Source organism: Impatiens glandulifera, chromosome 7, assembly GCF_907164915.1.
Source record: "Impatiens glandulifera chromosome 7, dImpGla2.1, whole genome shotgun sequence".
Lineage (NCBI taxonomy): Eukaryota > Viridiplantae > Streptophyta > Magnoliopsida > Ericales > Balsaminaceae > Impatiens > Impatiens glandulifera.
Window position 1 is genome coordinate 25,990,615 of NC_061868.1, and position 22,456 is coordinate 26,013,070.

Below are 22,456 nucleotides of genomic sequence, written 5' to 3' on the forward strand. Positions count from 1 at the left end.
TAATGATCAATAAGTATGCATTAATCCATATAATTAAAGAGAGAAACTCACGTCCTATAATTTATAAATTCTTTTTTACTTTTGTTATTTTTTATTCATTTTCTATTTTCTCTTTTCTCTAAATATATATATCAACCTATTAAATTAAATATTTATATTTAAATTCTGAAGTAAAGTTAAGATTTTGAAGCTCTATTTGAAGAAAATACATAAGTTATTATTTGAAATATTTTTTTTATTATATTAAGATGAAATATAAACTAAATTGTATAAACAAATTATTTTTTTTAAATAAATGATGTTTTAGGTGGTCATACAAATTTTTATTTTTATAAAATCTATTATATTTGAGACAAATAAAATTACTCTTATCTTATAATTTCTATTCTTATTAGTTATAAATACATAACCTACTTATTTATAAATTTAAAAGTGTTACAAGTTTTTATTTTTATTTTTATCTTTTATATTTTATTTTTATTTTAATACATAAGTTTGTCCTTTACAATTTTAGGTTGTAAGTTTTATTTTACAAAATTTTAAAGAAGGTTATATTAATAAATTATCTACTCGTATTTGGTACTTTTAAATTTATAATTATCTTAAATTATATTTTTTTAATTTTTTAAAGTTAATTTCAAAAAAATTCTTCATTTTATTTTTCAAGCCCACCATAAATATAATTTATGAATCCGTCCCTGACTAGAAATTCATAATTTCAATACATAATACATAACTAGTTGCTTAACACTTAAAAAATCTATTTTATTTTTAAAAAAAAAGTCCAGCAATAACATAAAAGATATATAAAAAATGGGACAAAAAAGATATATATATATATATATATATATATATATATATATATATCCAAAATATATATGGTTCCATTATTTTGGTATAAAATTACATATCTATCTAATATAGCATAGTCCATTTTTTCACACCAATAGATCCAATATCAATTTTAGCAAACAAAATGTTAGATCTAACCCAAATAAAATATAGATCTCCAAAATATATCAAATTCAAAATATTAGATCTAACCCAAACAAAATAATAGATCTCTAAAATATATCAAATTCAAAATACTGGATCTAATCCAAGCAAAATAATAGATCTCCAAAATATATTAAATTCAAAAGACATTTTCTAAAAAATATATCGAATTTTTGAAATCTTCATTCTACAATCCTCTCTTCAACGTCATCTACATCGGTAAGAGATCAAAAATAATTAGCAAAAAATATTTACAAATTATGATCGGAAATGATTAAATCATACCGAAATCTTTATCGCAATCTAGGTCCAAATCTATATATGTGTTCATGAACAATGTTTCATTAGGAGGTTCACCTACACATTATTAATAAAAAAATTGAATAATAATAAGAAAAGAGAATAAGACTTTATTATATTTTAAGATATTATTAACAATACCTAATAACCAACTTTTTGCATACATAAGAGCCTCTACCATTTCCACATTAAGCCTACTCTGATGAGGACCAATAATTCTATCACTTGTACTAAACGCAGACTCTAAAGCATTTGTTGACACTAAAATCAACAATAAATCTCTTGCAATTTCTCGTAACATGGGATATTTAAAGTTATCATTCTAATAAGCGAGAACATCAATATTCATTGTTGTTGGAAGCAATTTTTCCTCCAAATACATATCTAGCACATATTTCATTTGTGTGCTCATATATTCGTCGTTCTCACAAAAGCTAGTAAAGTCTATAGATAATTAGTACTCATTGACCGGAGAATATTTGTTTAACTCTTGGTCAGTGGAGCATTGAAAATATCATTTGTGTATTCCTTCAACAAATGATAAAACTTTTGACGCACTTCATTTAACTTTGTTTTCCATTCACTTGGGTAGAAACGTGTAAAATAATATTAAACCAACTTCAATTTATTCCTCGGATCCAGAATACAAGCAACATCCATCAAGATATGTGTATCTAACCGATATTTGTCAGACTTTGACATCATCAAAATTTTCATATCTTGAATCTTTTCAATGGGAGACTCTATCCAAGTAGCGAAAGTCAATTTAATCTCACATATTTTAGAAAAACATATATTCGACGTAGGATATTTTGTTGAAGAAAACAGCTCAGTCGCATTGAAAAATTGTTCAAGTCTTTCACATACTTCTTGGGCAAGATCCCATTCATTATCAGTTGGCTCGTGATTGTATTGTCTATCCTGAAGAGAGCATCAACAAAAAACCAACTTATATTGCAAAACAGTTCTTAGCATAAAAAAAGTTGAATTACATCGAGTTGGACAATCAAGAGACAATTTATTACCCATGTGAGTTCCAAGTGTCCTTGTATTATCTTCAAATTTCTCTATCCTTCTAGGCGAAGGCAACCAATACAGAACACTATCACGCACTTTCTCAATTGACGACTTAATCACATCTAAACCATCTTTCACAATCAAATTCAAAATGTGTGCACAACAACACATATGAACATATTCACCGTTAGATAACAAATGACCTTTGTTCAACCAACACACCACATCTTGAACCATTACATCATTTGTAGAGCAATTGTCAACGGTGATGGTTGACAATTTCAAGTCCAAATTCTATTCTAACAATCTATTTGTTAACACATTGGCCAATGTTTCACTTTTATGTGGACATGGTACGTAGATAAATCTAAATAAAAAAACTTTGCAACACACATTTATCGTCGATAAAATGTGATGTCACAACTATATCCCTTTTCCGTTGGTATGTGTAAGTCCAAATGTAAGTGGTGATAGCGATTCTTGATTTATTTATTTTTAGTTTTTTCAGCCTCATAAATCTTTAACACGCCTTTTTTTATGGTGTTTCTTGAAGGAAATTGCATTGGTTTTTGATTAACATATTCAAGTAAATCTCTAAACTTGATGTGTTCTACCATAGAAAGTGGATAGTCATGGAAAATGATCATCATTGCAACATGTCTTCGAAATTCTTCATTAGTAAATGAATCTGTCTCAACAACTTGTTTTTCCTTCAACAAATCTATGTTTTGCACTTTCTTGCATCCTCCATGATGTTTAAACAAATGAGAAGTTCCATTGATCGAAGAACCACCCAAATATTTACCACAATAATTACATTTGGCTTTAGGAATCCCTTCAATACTCTCCTTAGTGAAATGCTCCCAAATACGATTCTCTAAACTCTTCTCTTTCAATTTCAACATGATTCAAGTGTTCTCTATCAAACCAATCTAGGAACTCTTTTGTAGTGTCTGTCCTTATAGTTTCTTCAATTTGACTCACTTAACTAAAACAAATTAAATAGCAAATACGTCAACTAGACAATCTTGATCATAACTCTAATTATTCAAAAAAATTATACTAATTTAAACTTACAAGTCTACAAGTACAACAAACAAAAACAAGTTTGGATGCATATTAAAATCACAAATACAAATGATTCCATTATACTATCTTACTCTCAAACTCATAAAGTTTAGAATGAATTATCATGAACTTTGACTATAAATACTAGAAATTCCACGACCATCAATAACATTTGGCTATGAATTGTCAACCTAATTACAACAAAATTACCCTAATAAGACATAAAGGAAAGTACCATACTACATTTCTCACGTTAAAGTGAATTAAGTGTTGTTGTCTACATTTCTATAAAAAATATATGAGATATATAAACAGTACTTAAAAATGGAATATTATACTTAAAAGACATTATTGGTTCCTTTTGCTTAATATCACGGAGTTCTCTTCTAGAAGAACTCAAATATGGCTATAGATCGAACTTAAATGAAAAAGAGATATTTGCTAGCCTGATTGTGGCTTCTTATCTAACGAGGGTAAAAAAATAGTAACATGATAGTATTGATGGAATTGTCTGTTTTGATATGATCGAAATTCATGTTACCTCATCCATCTCAAATTTTATTTTTTATCCATTCTAAAATCAGTTTTAGATCCAACTTAAAATTCAGTTAAGCTTTAATAGCAAACTAAAACAAAATTGGAGAATTTCCAATAAATATATGTGCATTGTAGAATAAACTTTGTAATATGATCCATAGTTATTTTACAAACAAAATCCAAATGTTTTTTAAAAACAAATTGGCGAAATCTAAATTGAATCACGATACAACAAAAAAAGGATAAAACATACTTTCCTTTTAAGCTCACAATAAGAGATATTTGCCAATACAAAGTAATCCCAATTTGATTTATCCCCAAGAAAATATTTGTGAAGAAAAATCGTCAATACAAAGAGTCCCAATGGTTAGGTTATTCATTGATCAACCCTAGCGACAACTTTATTCTTACTAACTTCAACATTACAAAAAGGCAAAAATTTTAATATTCCAAATTTTTCATAGAATTGTTTGAATAATGAATACACTATAAAAGCAGCTGATTCATTTTAAACCATCAATTCTACAAGATAATGCATCTTGTCTATGGTTTTACCGTCTATAAAGACAATTCATAATTGCTTTTAAGTTCTAATGGTATACATAACCAACTTTTGGAGAATATACACAAGGAAACTCTCATTAACATCTGATTCTAATGTTTCTCATTAACTATCCATTTAGATTTTCCATCCTAAACAAGTTCAAACAACACATTGGCAGCACAAACGTAACCAGTTTATACATCCCTAAACAGAGTGAGTTTCATTAGCAAATAGCCATTTAGACTTTCCATCCTAAACAAGTTTAAACATCAGAAACTATAAGTTGAGACAATGAATAACTATTAAGAAAAAAAATAGGTGCACTTACTTGGATTAGAGATAGTTATAGTTGTCGTTAGAGATAGCGATAGCCGTTATAGACCTGAACTATGTTTCATGATTAGAGATAGCGATAACCGTCGGAGACCTTAACTGGGTTTCATGATTAGAGATATTCGTTGGAAGTCAATACATTGACTATTGATGGGGAAACCCACAGTTGGAAGTCGACTCTATAGGAAAAGGTTTAGACTACTTCTTTTGCGGTAGACGTAGGGAGGCGGACGGAGGGAACTAGAGTTCCAGACAGGTTCTTTGGGCGGCAAACGGAGGGCGGTAGACAGAGGGCGACGAACGGAGGGCGGCAGACGGAGGGAATGAGAGGAGACATATAAAGATTAGAAGAGGAAAGTAGATCTATATATTTTGGTTCTGTTCTGGACTCGCTTTATTTAATGGATACCCGATCCAATCAGTTCTGCCCCGATTTCGACCCGGAACCGAAACTCAAATAAATTATCCAAGCCAATCAGTTTGGTTCCTTCAGATACCCGAACCGTCGGTTCCATTTGTACATGCCTACTTATACACGATGACGACGTTTTCCCTCTACGTGTAGATACATTCTGCTAAAATGATTTCTAGAACCTCATTCGATGCCATCACATTAGGAATTGCTTTTATGGTCTCTGGTGTTCTCAATAACTTTTCAACTAAGATATATGAAATACATTAAAATTCTTAGCTTCATACCCGATATCCAATGGATACATTACTTCTCCAATGTTCCCCTTGACAAGGAAGAGGCCAAAGAATTGGGTATTAACTTATGATACTTCTTCTACACTAACATTTTTCAATAGGGTGTAAGCTTGATTAAAGCCCAATCCCCAATTGTTAATTTTATCTCCATCATGCATTTATCCTATGATTATTTCATTCGATTCTAAGCTCTCTTAAGTGAAACTTTAGCATTTGAAGAGTCACTTACTTAGTAAGTAGAGTGCATTTGACTTCTACAATTCTCTAGTCGCTCACGAGGTATGGTGTATGTATAAGAGGTTTATAGCCATATATAACTTCAAATGGTGATACTTGAATTACAAAATGATAGTTAGTGTTATACCATCATTCTGCAAGGGGAAGCCACTTGATCCATTGAGACGTTGTCCAACCATACAACATGTCCCAAGACAATGATTAACCACATACGTTCGATCATCGGTTTACGGGTGGTAAGTAGAGGACATGGCCAAATGCACCCTTTGTAATTTATGGAACTCATGGGAGACAGAACTAATAAATATTTTATCGCTGCCACTTATAATGTACACGGGTATTCTATGAACTTTAAGATATTGTTAATAAAAACTTCTTCATTCTTTTTTATTGTAAAAGAAGATTCAAAATGCTTTAGACAGTTTTTGTTTGTTGTAATTCTCTTTGTTGTTTCTAATTTCAGTTTGTTTTTCATTTTTTTTTTGTAAAAGTCAAAACTTGTCAATGTTTGATCTTAACTCTCGAACTATTCTCTTACTTTTGAGTTTTTTAAAGAAATGACACTAAGTCGTTTTCCAAAAAAAGTGTGTTATAGAGCCACAAAATGCGCTAACTTGGATAAACAATCTATCTCTATAAAAATCACAAATTTTCTCTCTTTCATTTGGTAAGTGTTTTATAAATAAAAACAGATTCTCAAAATTTATTCGGTATTAACAATGATTGGAGAATACCTTTCTGATATAAGTTTTCTCATTTGTTCTTTTGACACACATCGCAAGTACGTATATATTCCGTGTATATTCTCTGCACGTCTCTGGCCACTCTTGTCCATAAATATATAAGCTGCAACTTTTTTAAGGTGACCATTATTTTCTGAATGTCCTTATGTGGGACTCGAGTGCATAGACGCAATGAGGATTACTCGAAGCTCCGATTCAATTCCCACTACCAACTTACCCTCCTTCCTCGTACCCCCATCTATTAAAGTGAAATGAGGGTGAATTTTTATATCCTCTCTTATTTCTTGAAAGAGAATAATCATATTCGGACCGAAAACCCCCAAGTTTGATTATTGCGATCAATTACATATGAATGTTATACATACAACCATGAACATTGTACTTCATTACCATATCTTTATAATGCATCAGACACCACATTCTCCCAACAATGAAGTCATATATAACTACTAGCTTGTAGATCCATTTTTCTTGAGTTGGAGTTTGAACTCTTTATTGAAACAAATATTTAAGAGATTCATGATCCGTTTTAACTACAAATGGTTTATAGTAAAGATAAGGTCATCACTTCTCAACCTCCAATGTAAGTATCAACAATTGTTTTTCATACGTAGATGAAGGAATTTTATCATTAGAGAGATCTTCTTATAAAGGAGATAGGTCAATTATTTTGCATAAGCACTGTCCCGATTCAATTTTCACTTACATATGTCTCTACCACGAATGAAATATTGAAGTCAAGTAATGCCAAAATAGGTTGGGTTGTCATTAACTATTTAAATTGATTAAAGGATCATTCTGATTTATAATTTCATTTGTGATTTCCTTTCTTGTAATAATCCATCCATAATATCGAATGATCTCTTGTAATAACCCGTGATTCTGAAGAATCCATGTAGTTGTTTGATCAAAGTAGAAGTAGGCCAAGTCTTCATTGTCTCAAAATTTTCAAGATCATTGGTGTCTCATTATATCACATCCAAAAATCACATTTTTCTCGACCGAAAATCTTCGGTCCTAATAGAGATCTAGGACCGTGGATGATGGAAGTCAGGATCGAGTGGTTCAACCGATGATTCTGTTGATAAGGAATTAGTAGGTATGTACTATTTCTCTACTATTTTATAAACCCACACAATGCTATTTATTCATGTATTTTATATAAACGATGCAAAATATTTTCATTATATGTTTATGATTTCTAAAGAATGATAATTTTATAGAAGGGATTTGGAATCAAAATGATAATGATGTAGGAATTAACGGGTATGGAAGGACGGCTATCAGGATGAGCTCTGGTACTCTAATTCCAAAATATGGCTGACAAATTGACGAATATGGATGCCTAACCTTGAGGATCAACTCTCAAGGTCTAAGGTCCCAATACGGCTCAAGATGTAATTGTACATTCGTTAATGATGATATACCTTTAAAAACCCTCATGGATGCAATGTAGTATAAATGTCTTTTATGTACTCTTTTAAATGCTTGTTGGGGTTATCGACTCATTATGCTTGTGTGGTTTAGGGACCCAACCATAGTTTTTATGATAGGTGAAGGAAGATTTTGAGTCGATCATAGTGCAAAAGATGCGTGTGGAAAGAGGGACCAAGACTGATGGACTTAATATGTATTTTTTTTAATAATTACTTATCTTATATTTTTGGGATCTGTACTTGGCTGTCTAATAGAGATGTATATAAGACTGGTATAGAATGATGATAGATGTAGTGGTGTTTAGCTTATCTTGTTGTAGCATCTTTTGTGTATAGAGAAGTATATTATATGGCTTCCGCCCTATGATATGAGTATTGCCTTATGATATGAGTATTAATAGATCTTATTGTTTGTGTAGGGATGTTACACATTCACTACTAAGTACATGGCCACACTAAGGTATAAATTATTTTATTTGATAATGTAACATTAAGGTAGGATATCTTGTAATTGTTAATTTTATGTAACAAATAAAATGTAACACACTAAGGTGTAAATTATTTTATTTGATAATGTGTAAAAAATAGTGTAGTAGAAGGGATGTAGGCAATCATATATATATATATATATTAATTTTTTTTAATGAAGTTACTTTTTAAAAATTTTAACCATTATAATTATTATAATAAATATATATCATTTATTATACTTTTACTCTTCACATCAACCAAAATATTTATTTCTCTTGAGTATTTATCTTCGCATTTTTATATTCAATATATTTCTCTCTAGTTTTTTAACATTATTCTCTCTAGTTTTTCAACATTCATTCTTTCTAATTTATTCTTCAATTCTAATAACAACAATATTGTTATATTCTTCAACCACTACAACAACATAAGTATGAGTAAATAATGTTTATATTATTTATTTATTTATTTGGATATCATTAGTTTTAAAGTTATATTTTTTTATTTTCAACATTTAAAAGCTTATAAATATTTAATAGGATAATGGGGTATCCTTCGAAGATTTCATACCCAACGAATCGGGGATGATGAAACAAATAGAGATACCTATCGAGTTCGGATTCAGGGTCGGATAGTATAATGAAATCAGGTTTGGGGATGGGGATGGGTACTTCACTTACCGATAGATAGAATACCCATTGATGTCCCTAATAATTCTATAAATATGACTTACTATTTTCAAAGGTTCCTAAGCCTATTTCTTCTATAAAAAACTACATCATTCAGAGTTGAGGGAGATAAAAAGGTTTAGAAGACTTTAAAGAATTTCGACGTTACGTTAAATACTTTGTGGGAGAAACGCTAAGGTTAATCGAAGATTATCGAGAGATGAGCAATGATTGGAAATAAGTTCTCAATACAACCACGCTTCCATTATTAGATTTAATGTACATGAAATATTTCTAAAATCATTAAATCGATTTTAATTTTAAAAAATTTATAACATATCTTAATGCAGTCAAATTCACATTTATCTCGATTGAGGAAGAGTGTGTTTGTTTTTATGATTTCCTCCTAGTTGGTACTATATATCAACTAGGTTCTTTAGGTTTTCCTCTTAATTTGTACTATATATCAATATGTTTTTGAAAAAAACTAGCACCAACCTTCTCAAAAATGCTTTTAAAAACGAATTCATTAGATTTGGAACGTTTAGGGTGCACTGGTGAGAACAAAAAACATCACTAAAATTCGTATAGGCTTTCGTGAGTTTGGAATGTCGTTTTATAATAGTTTGAAGTCTTCATTTGAATTTGGTGATAACACAATTGAAGGTCTAATTTGGAGAAGAATACAAAATTGTAAAATTGTTCTGTTGTTTCATGAGAACTCTTCATTTGAATCATTGTTAATTTATTCCCTTTGCTCAGTAGCTTAAACAACTTATCACTTTCCAAAATGTTCAATCTAGATTGATTAATACCCTTCAAAAACTTGATAATTCCATCCCGCTCAATAATCATTAACAATAAACTTCGCTAATTAAGTTGGATCCATCTACCTATTTCACGGGTAAAGATTTTGTAGACAACACCGGGTGATTAATATTCTTAAGTATCCAATTGTTGATAAAATTATGGGTATTTTTAGTATTTATAATAATGATAACATGTAGTGACCCATTTTTATCCAACATTAGAAGAGTTGTAATCTTTTGAATTAGATAGGGCATGAATGAAGATAAAAAGCTCGTTGTTCATCTATTGTATTGTATATTCATCCAACATATGTATGAGTTTTTGAGAAATAACAATATATTTGATGTTATACTCATTAACATATTTAGTTTGCTTAAGATCATCAACTGACTCATAAGATGTGACAATTGGATTTCTTGTTTACAGGTAGGATCCATACAATGTCCGGGTATCACTAGAGAAATGGATAGGAGCAAACTTGAATTTAGTTATATTGGTTGTTCTATCAACGAACTACTCTACTGAAATCAACTATTCTTCAACATCCACACCATCAAATCTAGGAAAGTCGACCATCGTGAGTCTTGTGGGAGGGACATACGACCTCTCCCTTTGTGCGCTCATTAGTGATGAACCTACACCATCCTCCGAACGATCATAATTATCTTTAACCGTTAAGTTATGTAATTGTTCTTCAATGGATCCGACTTTATTTTTTATTCACTTACATACTTTTACTAATGATTGAGACATGAATTTTAATACATGGAATCGTTGTCTAAGTAATACTTTGTTTCGACCCTAGTGAGATTTGATGGCTTTTATATCACTAGATACATTTTTTTATAATGAGATGAGAAGAGAATCATATCTCAACAGAGGCGAAGACTAAGAAATATTATTAATGAGTATTAGTCTTTAAATGGAATTTTTTTTTTTGGGGGGGGGGGAAACGACTTAGCGTCATTGCATTAAAAATTCTCAAAAACGAGAAAAAAATCCACGAGTTTAAGAGATCATTCTAGAAAGGCCTAGAATGATTTTGAAGTCGTAACATTCTGAATAAAAGCTAAAAAACTAAAAACGTAAATGAATTATTTGTTTACAATGCTTTCAATTCTAGTGAGTTTAAAAAACGGTAAATTCCAGTTCCTACAGATATTCCAGTTCTGCTCCGTGCTTGGAATTCTTCTCCACGTTCCCGCGAGGGCGCTGCAATCCGATACAATATCTTTCCATAACTTGTCAATGCTCCTGCGGGTTCTGTCATATACCCTTGCATTCTTGCCAAATGTTATACACCACTGCTCCAAAGCCACACTTGAACACGCTTGTTGCAAATCTATTTCCCTTGGCTTTGAGTAGTGCTGCTTCTTTGATTTCATTCCATTCGCTCGGGAAACTGGTCAGCTCTAGGATTTTATAGAATCTGTCCCAACGCTCCGAAGCAATACAGCAGCTCCCGAATAGGTGATCTATGGTTTCTTCATTTCCTATGCATAGAAGACAACTCGCGTCTGGGATGCTCATATACTTACTGATACGATCACGAGTGCTGAGTCTTTCCCAGAAGGCGAGCCATAGAATGAACTGGTGTCGAGGGATAATCTTCGTTGACCATACAAGAGGAGCCCATTCTACTTTCTGCGCTTTTTCCCGGATTATCTCCCATATTTTCTTCAATACCAGCTCCCCATTGTCATCAGCTTTCCATTCATGAATATCCGGTCTGTCGTGTAGTTGTATGTTACTTATATGATCAAGTATCCTCTTTCCTTCTGGAATTCTTCTCAAGAGCAAGTTCCAATTCCCGTCTTTGATGTCTCTGATTTTCGCTTTTGCGCAGTCCCTTCTGATACGAGTATTTTGAAACTCCTCCTTGTCGTTGATAGGCTGGTTTTCAAACCAAGAGTCATGCCAGAATAGAGTGCCTTTCCCGTCCCCTAGTCGGATGTCATAAAGATCTGCAATATTGTTTCTTAGTTTAAGAATCTTTTTTAGAGGCCAGCTCATACCTTCGTGAATTTTGCAGGTCCAGATGCTGGTTTCATGTTTCATAAACCTCGTATGCACCCATTTGATCCATAGTGACTCCTGATTGCGCTCCAAAGTCTACATATGTTGAAGGTTAGAGCCTTGTTCCACTCGATACAGTTCTTCAAGTCGATGCCTCCCCCGTCCTTCGGTTTGTAGAGAGCGGTCCATTTGACTTTCTTTCGTTCTCTTCCACTACTACCCCAGATAAAGTTTCTCATCAGCGTGTCGAGTTCCTTCATTACCTTCTTCGGAATGACCATTTGTTGCGCCAATAGCCAACTATGACCATTTGTCCCTACATAAGAAAGTTTTTTTTGCTGCCCAACCACATATCGTGTTTTTTACCTTTTCAATCAGCGGCTTGTAGTGTGAGATCTCGGTCTTCTTCGCAGTTAACGGAATTCCTAAGTACCTTATGGGAAAGTTGCCTTCCTTGATGCCCATGATGTTGAAGATGTCCTGCTTTGTTTCGTCCTTCACGCCTCCATAAAATGCCACACTTTTGCTTTCATTAATAGTTAAACCTGTTACCTCAGAAAATAATGTTAGTGCAGCCCTAATAGTTTTAATGGAATCAACGTATGCGTGTGCTAGAATGAACAAATCGTCAGCAAAGCATAAATGTGTTACCTCCTCTACCTCACAAAATGGGTGAAAGATGTATGGACGATTCTTTCGGAACATCGCGAAGATGCTCTCAAAGATCGCCATGATAGCTACGAAAAGGTAAGAAGAGAGGGGTCCCCTTGCCTTACCCCGTTTTCACCCTTGAAATAACCTCTATGGACTCCATTGACGCTAACAACAAAGCAGGATGATGAAACGCATTGCATAATCCAATCGATAAAAATCATAGGAAAAGCAGAAACAACCAGAAAGTCTCGAATGGCTTCCCATCTAACAGAGTCGAAAGCTTTCTTGATATCTATTTTAAAAGCCACTCTCGGGGATATTTTCTTTTTCCCGTAGCCTTTTAATAGGCTCTGCATGAGAAGAATATTATGAGAGATTGTCCTACCGGGGATGAATGCAGATTGATTAAGATTTATTATTTTTCCTATTACATTTTTAAAACGTTTAGAAATGATTTTTGAAATTATTTTATAAATCACATTGCAACAGGAAATTGGTCTGAAATCTTGTACTTTCTCAGGTACCGCAGTTTTGGGGATCAAGGTTAGGACCGCTGTATTCCATTGCTTTAACATCTTCCTATTTTTGAAAAACTCCAGAACCCCATCAGTAACATCTTTACCCACAACCGACCAATTATCTTTGAAGAACTGTGCATTAAACCCATCAGGACCCGGGCTTTTATTCCCATCAATACTAAACAGAGCTTCTTTAACCTCAATCTTCGTGACCACCCTTATCAACTCGCGACTATCTTCTGCAGAGATTTTCCTATCAATAATTTGATACATGGTATTCAGGTGACTTTGATGCTGCTTTCTTGTACCCATAAGTTGTTTATAGAAATCAATAGCCAGATCTTGGACACCCTTTTGACCCTGAACATATTCACCATCATCATTCTTCAGCCTATACACATTGTTTCTCATGTTTCTAGCCTTGCATTTTTTGTAGAAGAAAGCTGTGTTTTTGTCATCCAACGAAAGCCAACTCTGTCTTGATTTCTATCTAACAAAATTCTCTTCAAGCAGACTCAGTTTCCTGAAGTTTTCAAGCGCATATCTTTCTGTTTCATTGAGTTGTTCATCACTATCATCCCTTAATAACTTTTTCTGAACCTCTTCCAGTTCTTCTCTAGCAGCCAGAACTCAATTGGAGATATTGTTGAACTTCTTCTTGTCAAAGCTTTGGAGATGATTCTTCAGGAGCTTAAGCTTCTCAGAAACCCTGTACATGTTGGAACCTCTGACATCTGTTGACCATACGCTTTCGAGAATACCCTTGAATTTATCATCATCCATCCAGAAATTGAAAATTTTAAAGGGCCTTTTGAACCTTTCTTCCTTTTCCCAAAACAATTTAATCGGGCAGTGATCAGATATACCCGGATTCAAAACATGAAGTTGACTTCTCGGAAATTGGTTAATCCAGCTCTCATTTACCAGACATCTGTCAATTCTACTTTTTCTAATTTTCTCATTCCCTCTCGTAGAAGACCAAGTGAAGAAGTTCCTAAAATTGGTAGGCTCGATACAACCCATATCTCTGATACAGTCATTAAAGTCAATCATATCCCGAGTAATTTCAGATTCTGGGCTACGATCAGATTCGTTTCTGGTTACATTGTAATCACCGAGGACAGACCAAGATTTATCAATACAGATCCAGTTTCTAAGACAATTCCAGAGGAGTCTTCTGTCAGTGCTTGAGTTGCTACCATAGACAATAGCAAGATTACACACGATTCTTGTGATTCTGTCTTTGACCTCCACCAGGATTGCTTGATCATTCGAAAAGAGAGTCATCATCTCAACAACTTTGTTATCCCAAATAACCTAGATTCTGCCCGTTTTGTCATTTGAGTTGTGAATGATTTCCCAGCTACTATCAATACACAGTTTGCTAACCTTCTCAACGTTCCGACTTTTGACTTTTGTCTCAAGAATACCCATAATAGTGATCTTCTGATTCTCAATGATCCTCCTGATTTCTTTACATTTTAGAGGGTCATTGAGTCCCCTTATGTTCCATGTCACTATATTCATGAATGAATATAAGTGTTGGGTTCCTGACTTTCCAGACTGTCCTAAACCTCTTCATCAAAGAAATCATAAGCATCACTTGCCTCACTATCCTCAATGGCTACAGTTTGATTATATGGAATACTATTGCCATTGAGTGAGAGTTGCCTCATGTAGATCTCATCTTCTCCCCTGATAGATTTAGTAGCTTCTGGATCCATGATCTTTCTTCTTTGTCTTCGATTTTCATCTTGTTCTGATTTAGTAGGTCTTTTCTAACTTTGAACCTCTTCACTACTGGATTCATGTTTGTTATCGGTTTTAATTTGCCCTACTTCAGAACTAAGACTCACTGCCTTATTCAAGACCAAATTATCTTCTTCTGCACTTGATCTTTTGATTTCACAAAACCCAAGATTTCCTAGTCCATTCTCAAGAGCTTCTTTATTACTTATTCCAAGATTCTCTTGTTCATCATCTCGAAAGGTGGTTCTGAGCCCAAGGATCAGGTCATTTCGAATTTTGATGACATTGTTTTTTCGGTTCCTACTTGCATTCCTAGAACTGTGAAGAGTAGACTCACGACCTATTAGAGTGCCTTCAGATCCAATTTTGCTTGTTTCATATGGGCCAAGTATTCCCCGTCCCATAGATCTTTGAATTTCAGAAACTTTAGAACTAGGACATGTAGTTACATCAAGACCAGTTCTTTGATCAGTATTGGGATCGGTGGAGTTAGGACCAACAATAGTATAATCCACAATAATAGGACTTGTGCTAGTATCATGACCAATATAGTCGGGATCAGCAATGGTTGCACATTTTTCATCAGGACCTGTAGTAGCAAGTCCGGTAGCTTGAGTAGTTTCATGATCAACAAGTCCAAGACCAGGCTTAATATGGTCAATATGGCTAGGAACAGTAGCTTTATGAGAAGTTCTAGGATCGGTGTGTCTATGTCCAGCTTTATCAGGACCGATACCCTAACCAGGACTGACATTTTGAATAGGATATATTCTTGAGAAAACAGAATCCCTAGGACCGGTGCCCTGAACATGACCAATATGATCAACGTTAGTAGGGCCAGCTTGTACCCTTACCCACTTCATTCTTTTTCCTATCTTCTTTCTTACCCTTATATGTTCTTGCTTTTGGTTGCCCATCTTATCATCCTCAGTGCGTTCATTGCTGTTAAGTTCAGACCTGTTCACATTTCTCTCAACCTGAGCCTGGTTAGAGTCATTGATATCACTTACTTGAGTGTTGTTATTGGCCTTCGATTTTAGATTATTATTGACTGGACATTTATTCGTAGCGTGTGTGAAAATGTTACACCATATGCATCGATTTGGTTTCCATTCGTATTGAACTCCAATGTCAAATAAATTTCCCAGTCTATCTTTAAGTTCAAGATTGATTAGAAGAGAGCTACTTGGATGGATTTCGACACTAACTCTGGCCACAGATGCACGCTCATAGCCTTCCATTGCTGGGTCAAACATAAGTGGTTTGCCTATAATGCTTGAAATATAGGCAAGACCCATCGGGTTGCACATGTGTGGTGGAACATTCTTGAGATTCACCCAGATTTGTTCAAGTTCAGGCGGTCTATGATTAGTATTAAGTTCCTCGCTCCACTTGTACAACTTGAATCTTTTTCCCCTGATAAAAGTATATTCGCTCTCTATGATCGACTTTATTTCACTTCCATTCCTGAAGGATAGAAAGTAGAATCCGTGATCATTGATTGTGATCCTCTCTAGACTAGAGGATTCCCACTGACCCATCAACGTTCTTTTAACCTCGGCAAATGGTGCCTTCATGTTGCCCATAAAATGACCAACTATGACAAACTCCCATGCATTGACACATTTTTCTTCAATTTCTGGTGGGAGCTCAAACCGGTGCGGATGATCAAGTGTAATTACCTTTGGGAATAAAGTGTCTATCTGGAATTTTCCCTTTTCTGGATCGCTCATGGCATTTCCATTCCACACCTTTCCTTCTTGCCAGGTTTGTTTGGGTTGCTCATGATTGTGTACACATTTATTTTATTACATTTCGAAATTTCCTTCATGACGTCAACCGTCCACTTGATCACTTCATCATATTGGTCTTTGTTGAAGAGATACCAATTCTTTAGATAGTGACGGTTGAACTGAGCATTCAACTGATCATTTCTTTCTTGGGGCATCGTAATCTCTTGTTTATTAATTTGAAAAATAGCTTTTTCATCTGGTTTCTCAGTCCTGCCAAATTTGCTATTTCGTTTTTCCTCATTGACCACGTTGGACCAGCAGTAGGATCCTTGTTATCAGCCTGAGTATTTTCTTTGCCAGGAATTGCAACAGTAGGAGGAGCTGAGGAGATGACTGTTTCAGGGATGCTATCTTTCCTGACTTGTTTGTTCTTTTCGGCCCATCTAACCCTTATATTTCCCACAAAACCGTTGCCTTCAATTATTCCGATCTTCTTTAGAATATCCCCTTTAGTGTTCTTTAAATGGATTTTTTACGGTTACATCTTAACAAATACCTTTCAGTTGACTTAACATACTATGATCAAGAATAAAAAAAAAACTCAAGGGTGAAACAGAACTTTTAGTCTTCCTGACATTTATTTCAGTCATTATGGTACGTTATGGAATTTATTATAATCTTGATAATATAAAAAAAATAATTTTAGATTTTTATAATTTGAGAATTTTGTTAATTTAATAATATTTATGTTTTAACTTCGATTGTCATAATTACTCATATGGGTGTACTTATTTTCACTCTAAATTAACCACATAATTAAATTAATGGAATTATCATGTCGAATTACGTGGTTAATTTAGATTTTTGCATGGGTGGAAATGTATAGGGAAATTTGATCAAATAACCTCAAAGATGAGGTTATTTGATCTGATGGTAATATTATAATTTTTTTGCGCTCGTGGTTCTATATTTTTTTTATACGAATTTGCCCTTGTCGCGAAACGCTAAGTGACTTAGCGTTTCGCGAAGTGGATTAGGGTTAGTATAAATACTCAAATATTTTCATTTCCTTAGTTTTCTTTCTCTCTCTTCTCCCGTTCTCTCCTTCACGGCGGCCGGCGGCGACGACGGACGGCGACGGACGACGGCGGTTATCTATACAGATCTATACAGATTTACAAGATCTTCTAACCTAATCCATTTATGTTTTTATCTATACAGATTTACAAGATCTATAACCCTAAATCTATTTTGCATGCAGGTTTCCGATTCTAGGGTTTAGGGTATGCAGGTCTCCGATTCTAAGGATTTAAAGGTCGTCGAGGTAGATGTTCATTTCAGATCTGATAAACAGTTATGTTCATGTTTATATTTTCTTCATTTCAAAAACCTTTTCATATTTCGTTCATATTTGGTTCATATTTGTTCATATTTGTGGGTTCATATTTGTTATTTGGTTCATATTTGAGCATTTCGTTAAGTGTGGTTCATTAATGGGTTTTGCATATAATCTTGGATCATATGAGTTCCGTTTCAGGGAAGATTCGCTAAGGACTTACCGTTTCGCTAAGTGCTTAGCGTTTCGCTAAGTGCTTAGCATTTCGCTAAGTGCTTAGCTTTTCGCGAAATGCTAAGCACTTAGCGAAACGGATCTTGTCTGTCTTTTATCACCGGTGAGACTGAGCTCAGGATTCCTAAAGGCTCCAGTTAAAGCCATGAACCCTTTGATGGTTGTAAAAGCCTTAGGTGGAAAGCTTACATGGTATGTATCATATATGTATGTAATGTAAGAAAATAAGAGTATAATTGAAATTTGTTTGTTTGATTGATTGTAGTTTCGAGAGGGATTGGCTACGGAAAGATCTGAACGTGATTGGGTTTGGGTTGATCGGATGGTTAGCACCTTCCAGTATTCCGGCGATCAACGGATTCTTTCCAGCATTGAGACTGAGCAATTAAAATATATTTCTGTTTCTTTCTAATATTAATATACATAAACAAGTAAACGAACAGGTTAGGGCTGGTTACTTGGCACTTGAGATTGTTCTTGGCATTGACTTTTGGACAAATTGGATTCAAGGGCAGGACTGAAGATTACTTCAGTAAATAAATAAATTAATTCTAATTAAGAAAATAATAATATGTAAAAAGTGAACTACTTTCTTTGGTATTTGTTAATGAATGTTTAAGCTGCTTTTGGTATTTGTTAATGAATGTTTAAGTACAAATGAACATTTGATTTATGCAAAAGTAAAAAAAACAAACAAACATTTTCTATACCATTTCATTTATGCATCAAATTAAAACATAACCATAACAAACATTTTCTATACCATTTCATTTATGCATCAAATTAAAACATAACCATTTCTCTACAAATGAGCATTTGATTTATGCAAAAGTAAAAAAAAAACTATAAAAACGCCATCTGTGGGAATCGAACCCACAACCACATGGTTAAAAGTCACACACTCTACCAGCTGAGCTAAGACGACTCATGTTAAAATATTTAGCGAAACGATAAGTCCTCAGCGAAACGGGAAGTCCTTAGCGAAATGGGAAGTCCTTAGCGAAACGGGAAGTCCTTAGCGAAACGGGAAGTCCTTACCGAAACGGGAAGTAAACCCTAAACAACAGTGATTCGAAGATGCATAAACCAAACATCAATAAACTTGAAATATCATAAGATAAACGTACCAAGTGGAACAGTGCTCGTGCTCGTCGTGAAACTCATTGTCGTGGATTTCGCCGTCACCGCCAATCGTCGCTGCCCAGTTTAGAGAGAAGGAGGAGAAGAACAGGAAGAGAGAGAAGGAGAAGAAAATAAATGAAAAAAATGAGGGAAGTTATATTAAATAGTAAGGTAATTTGGATATTTCACACATTTTCACTTCGCGAAACGCTAAGTCACTTAACGTTTCGCGACAAGGGCAATTTCGTCCAAAAAAGACCACGAGTGCAATTAAATTATCAATTCACCACCAGATCAAATAACCTCATCTTTGAGGTTATTTAATCAAATTTCCCAATGTATACGCCCTCATGCTCAAAATTTTGGGTTGGTTTGAATAAGAAAACCGATAAAACGTTTTGTATTCATTTTCTCGTTTAATTCTCTAATTAATAAATTAAATATATAATAACTTGTAAGAATTAATAAATACAATTTTAAATTAATGAATATTTATTATATATTTTAAAAATACAAATAAATATATTTAAATAATTAATAATATAAAAAGTTATATATATATATATATAAATAAATGAAATATAAAATCATCTTAACGATGAAATTAATTAGTTTAGATTTTTTCTCTCATAATCTCTCTTTATAATTATTTTTTTATTATTTTCTCTTATCAATATTATATATATATATATATATATATATATATATATATATATAACTATTAATATATTTAGATTATACAATATATATATATATAAATTATATTTTATCACTAATTTTATATAAATATTTTTTTTATATTATTTAACAAATAATTTTTATATTTTTTATTAAAATAAGTGATTATATATATTTTAATTTATTTAAAAAATAAATATATATATATATATAGTATTGAGAAAAATCAGAATAAGTAATTAAGATAAATATTTTTTTGTTAGGATCGGGATCTCCGATAAGAGACTGGGGTCCGACTAAAGGAGACATCTTACACACACAACGATTGACACTAATCTGGTTAAAAATTAACACCGGTCTTAACACCATACAGACTGTCACAAACTCTTGAACCGAGTTCAATGACAGAAATGTTTGTTTCAGCCTAAAGCAACACACAGATCGGATAGAAATAAGAATGGAGAAGGGTCAGTTAGAATAAAGGGAAACATATTCGGTTAGTTAAATGACCGGAAATGATTAAAGAACAATACACAAATTTTATGGATGTTCGGAGATGAAACTCCTACGTCACCCCTTCTTCTCAAACAACGAGAAGGATATTCACTAAGAAATATTCAACAACACAATACACCACACAATTGAGTCTTATTTATTGCTCGATGTTCACTTTACAACACTCACACAGTATTGTAATACACTTTTACAAATATGTAAATACCGAGAACTTCTACAGTATATTTTTATCACTCAATAACTTTGTAAGTTTCTCAATGTATGTTCATAGGAGTGAAAGGATCGTGCAAATAGCCAAAATCCAGAGCTTTTTGTTCAGCTCTTTAGCTCCCTTTTATAGTAGAAATATGACAACGATCATATTTCTCTCTCTAAGATGGTTTGTCAAAAGGATCATCCATTCATTGGAAGCTTCCCAAATTATGATGTCGTGCCGGCTCTAGTCAAGTAGCTTGTAGGTTTGTGTATTTGTACACTTGACAACTGTACATTTGTCGGCTGTCTGCTCCTTGGAGGTTGCTTCTAGATTTATACCAAGTTAGGACTGTTCACTTGATAATTGCCTTCAGTCTAATCAGTAGACTTGTTTCAGAAGACAAATGATGCATTCTGAACCTTTTAAAACCTTCCTCTGCACATTCCAAGGAATATATGTTTGCATCAACACGTCAACTGCCAATATATCTATATCTTTGATTTTGTTTTGATTTAGACTATCCGGTGAAAATGTATGTTGCATTAGGATTTAATTCGACCAGATACATCTCGATTGATAACTTGATCGGTTTGTAGTTTAGCCGAGCCGAACTTCCGAGAATATAAGTAAGGAATTTAGGTTTTTGCTATTTTAGGAATAATAGTTTTAACCGGCCAAGTTGAAAGTATGTAACTGCACATAGAGTTGACTTTAATTAAGTTCTTTTAGATAATTAATTACTTATTAATTAACTTATCTAATTTTTCTAACATTTTTAGTGTGAATAATATATATATATATGAGAAAATTATAAAAATAAAATATAATAATAAATTTATATAATATTTTGAAAAAATTAGGATATAATAATAATGTTATATATATCATTATTAATAGAAATATAATTATTTAATATTAGGATAAGAGATATAGTTAATTTTTTTTATAAGTATGAAAATTTTATTCAAAATATATATATATATATATATTCAAAATGTAACTTATAAAATATATATACGTACACAAAATTCAATAGTAGGAAAATGGAATTCTGTAACGACTTTTAATAACGGCGCTATAACACCCTTACTAATTTTTTTGGGTCAGTAACGGCTATATAAAACCGTGACTGATATCTAAGTATTAATAACGGTCCAATAAAACTGTTACTAATATCTAGTATCAGTAACGACTATAAGAAAATGCCGTTATTGATAACATTCTTATATAATAGCTTTTCGAGATAAGAGTATTTGTAACGGTTATACAAAGACACGTTCTTAAACTTAGAAAAATCAGTAACGGTTCTTTTACAAATATCATTATTTTTTTTTGAAATAAGGGTATCTGTAATGATTATGCAAAGAATCGTTATTAATTATTCATAAGTTTCAGTAATCGTTATTCAAAGAACCGTTACTGATACTCTGATTTAGACAAACAATTAAAAGTGATATATTTGGTTAGAGTATTCAAATTTCATACTTTAGACGAGGGTTTGAATCTCTCTAAAAATAATTATTATATGTGGGTGCGCGAACATTAGTAAATGAAGTTGAAGTGAGAATTTGACAAATATTGGTAGATGGGAATCGAGAAAATCTTAGGGTTCATCCACAGATGGAATGTTCGTCTTGAGTAAAACAAACATTGGTGAGAAAACCTAAAGGTTCGTCCACAAAGAGACTGTTAGGCTTGAGTATAGCAAACATTGGTGAGAAACCTAAAGGTTTTTTCACGGAGGGTGATTCAGGGCCTAAGACCATGCTGAAATGTGTAATCGAATGTTAGAAATGTCAGCTTGAATAATATAATCATTGGTGTAAAAACCTAAAG

General features: G+C 33.0%; 1 protein-coding gene and 1 non-coding gene across 2 annotated transcripts; both read right to left on the bottom strand.

The window, feature by feature from the left end:
• Positions 1 to 1,178: 1,178 nt before the first annotated feature.
• LOC124909649 lies at positions 1,179 to 3,218 on the bottom strand. The gene is made up of 5 exons (XM_047450308.1): positions 2,928 to 3,218; positions 2,164 to 2,217; positions 1,450 to 1,618; positions 1,282 to 1,353; positions 1,179 to 1,207 (listed from the first exon to the last, which is right to left on the bottom strand). Exons 1-5 carry the CDS (start codon positions 3,216 to 3,218, stop codon positions 1,179 to 1,181), a joined length of 615 nt encoding a protein of 204 aa, XP_047306264.1.
• A 15,742-nt stretch (positions 3,219 to 18,960) lies between these two features.
• On the bottom strand, positions 18,961 to 19,033 carry TRNAK-UUU. The gene has a single exon. It is a non-coding gene; the product is annotated as a tRNA-Lys (tRNA).
• Positions 19,034 to 22,456: the final 3,423 nt, after the last annotated feature.

Coding starts and splice junctions, on each gene's coding strand:
- LOC124909649 (XM_047450308.1), bottom strand. CDS start 3,218: ATGTTGAAATTGAAAGAGAAGAGTTTAGAGAATCGTATTTGGGAGCAT. Junction 1,619..2,163: donor AATGGGATCTTGCCCAAGAA/GTATGTGAAAGA, acceptor CTCGCTTATTAG/AATGATAACTTTAAATATCC. Junction 1,354..1,449: donor GGCTCTTATGTATGCAAAAA/GTTGGTTATTAG, acceptor AATAATGTGTAG/GTGAACCTCCTAATGAAACA.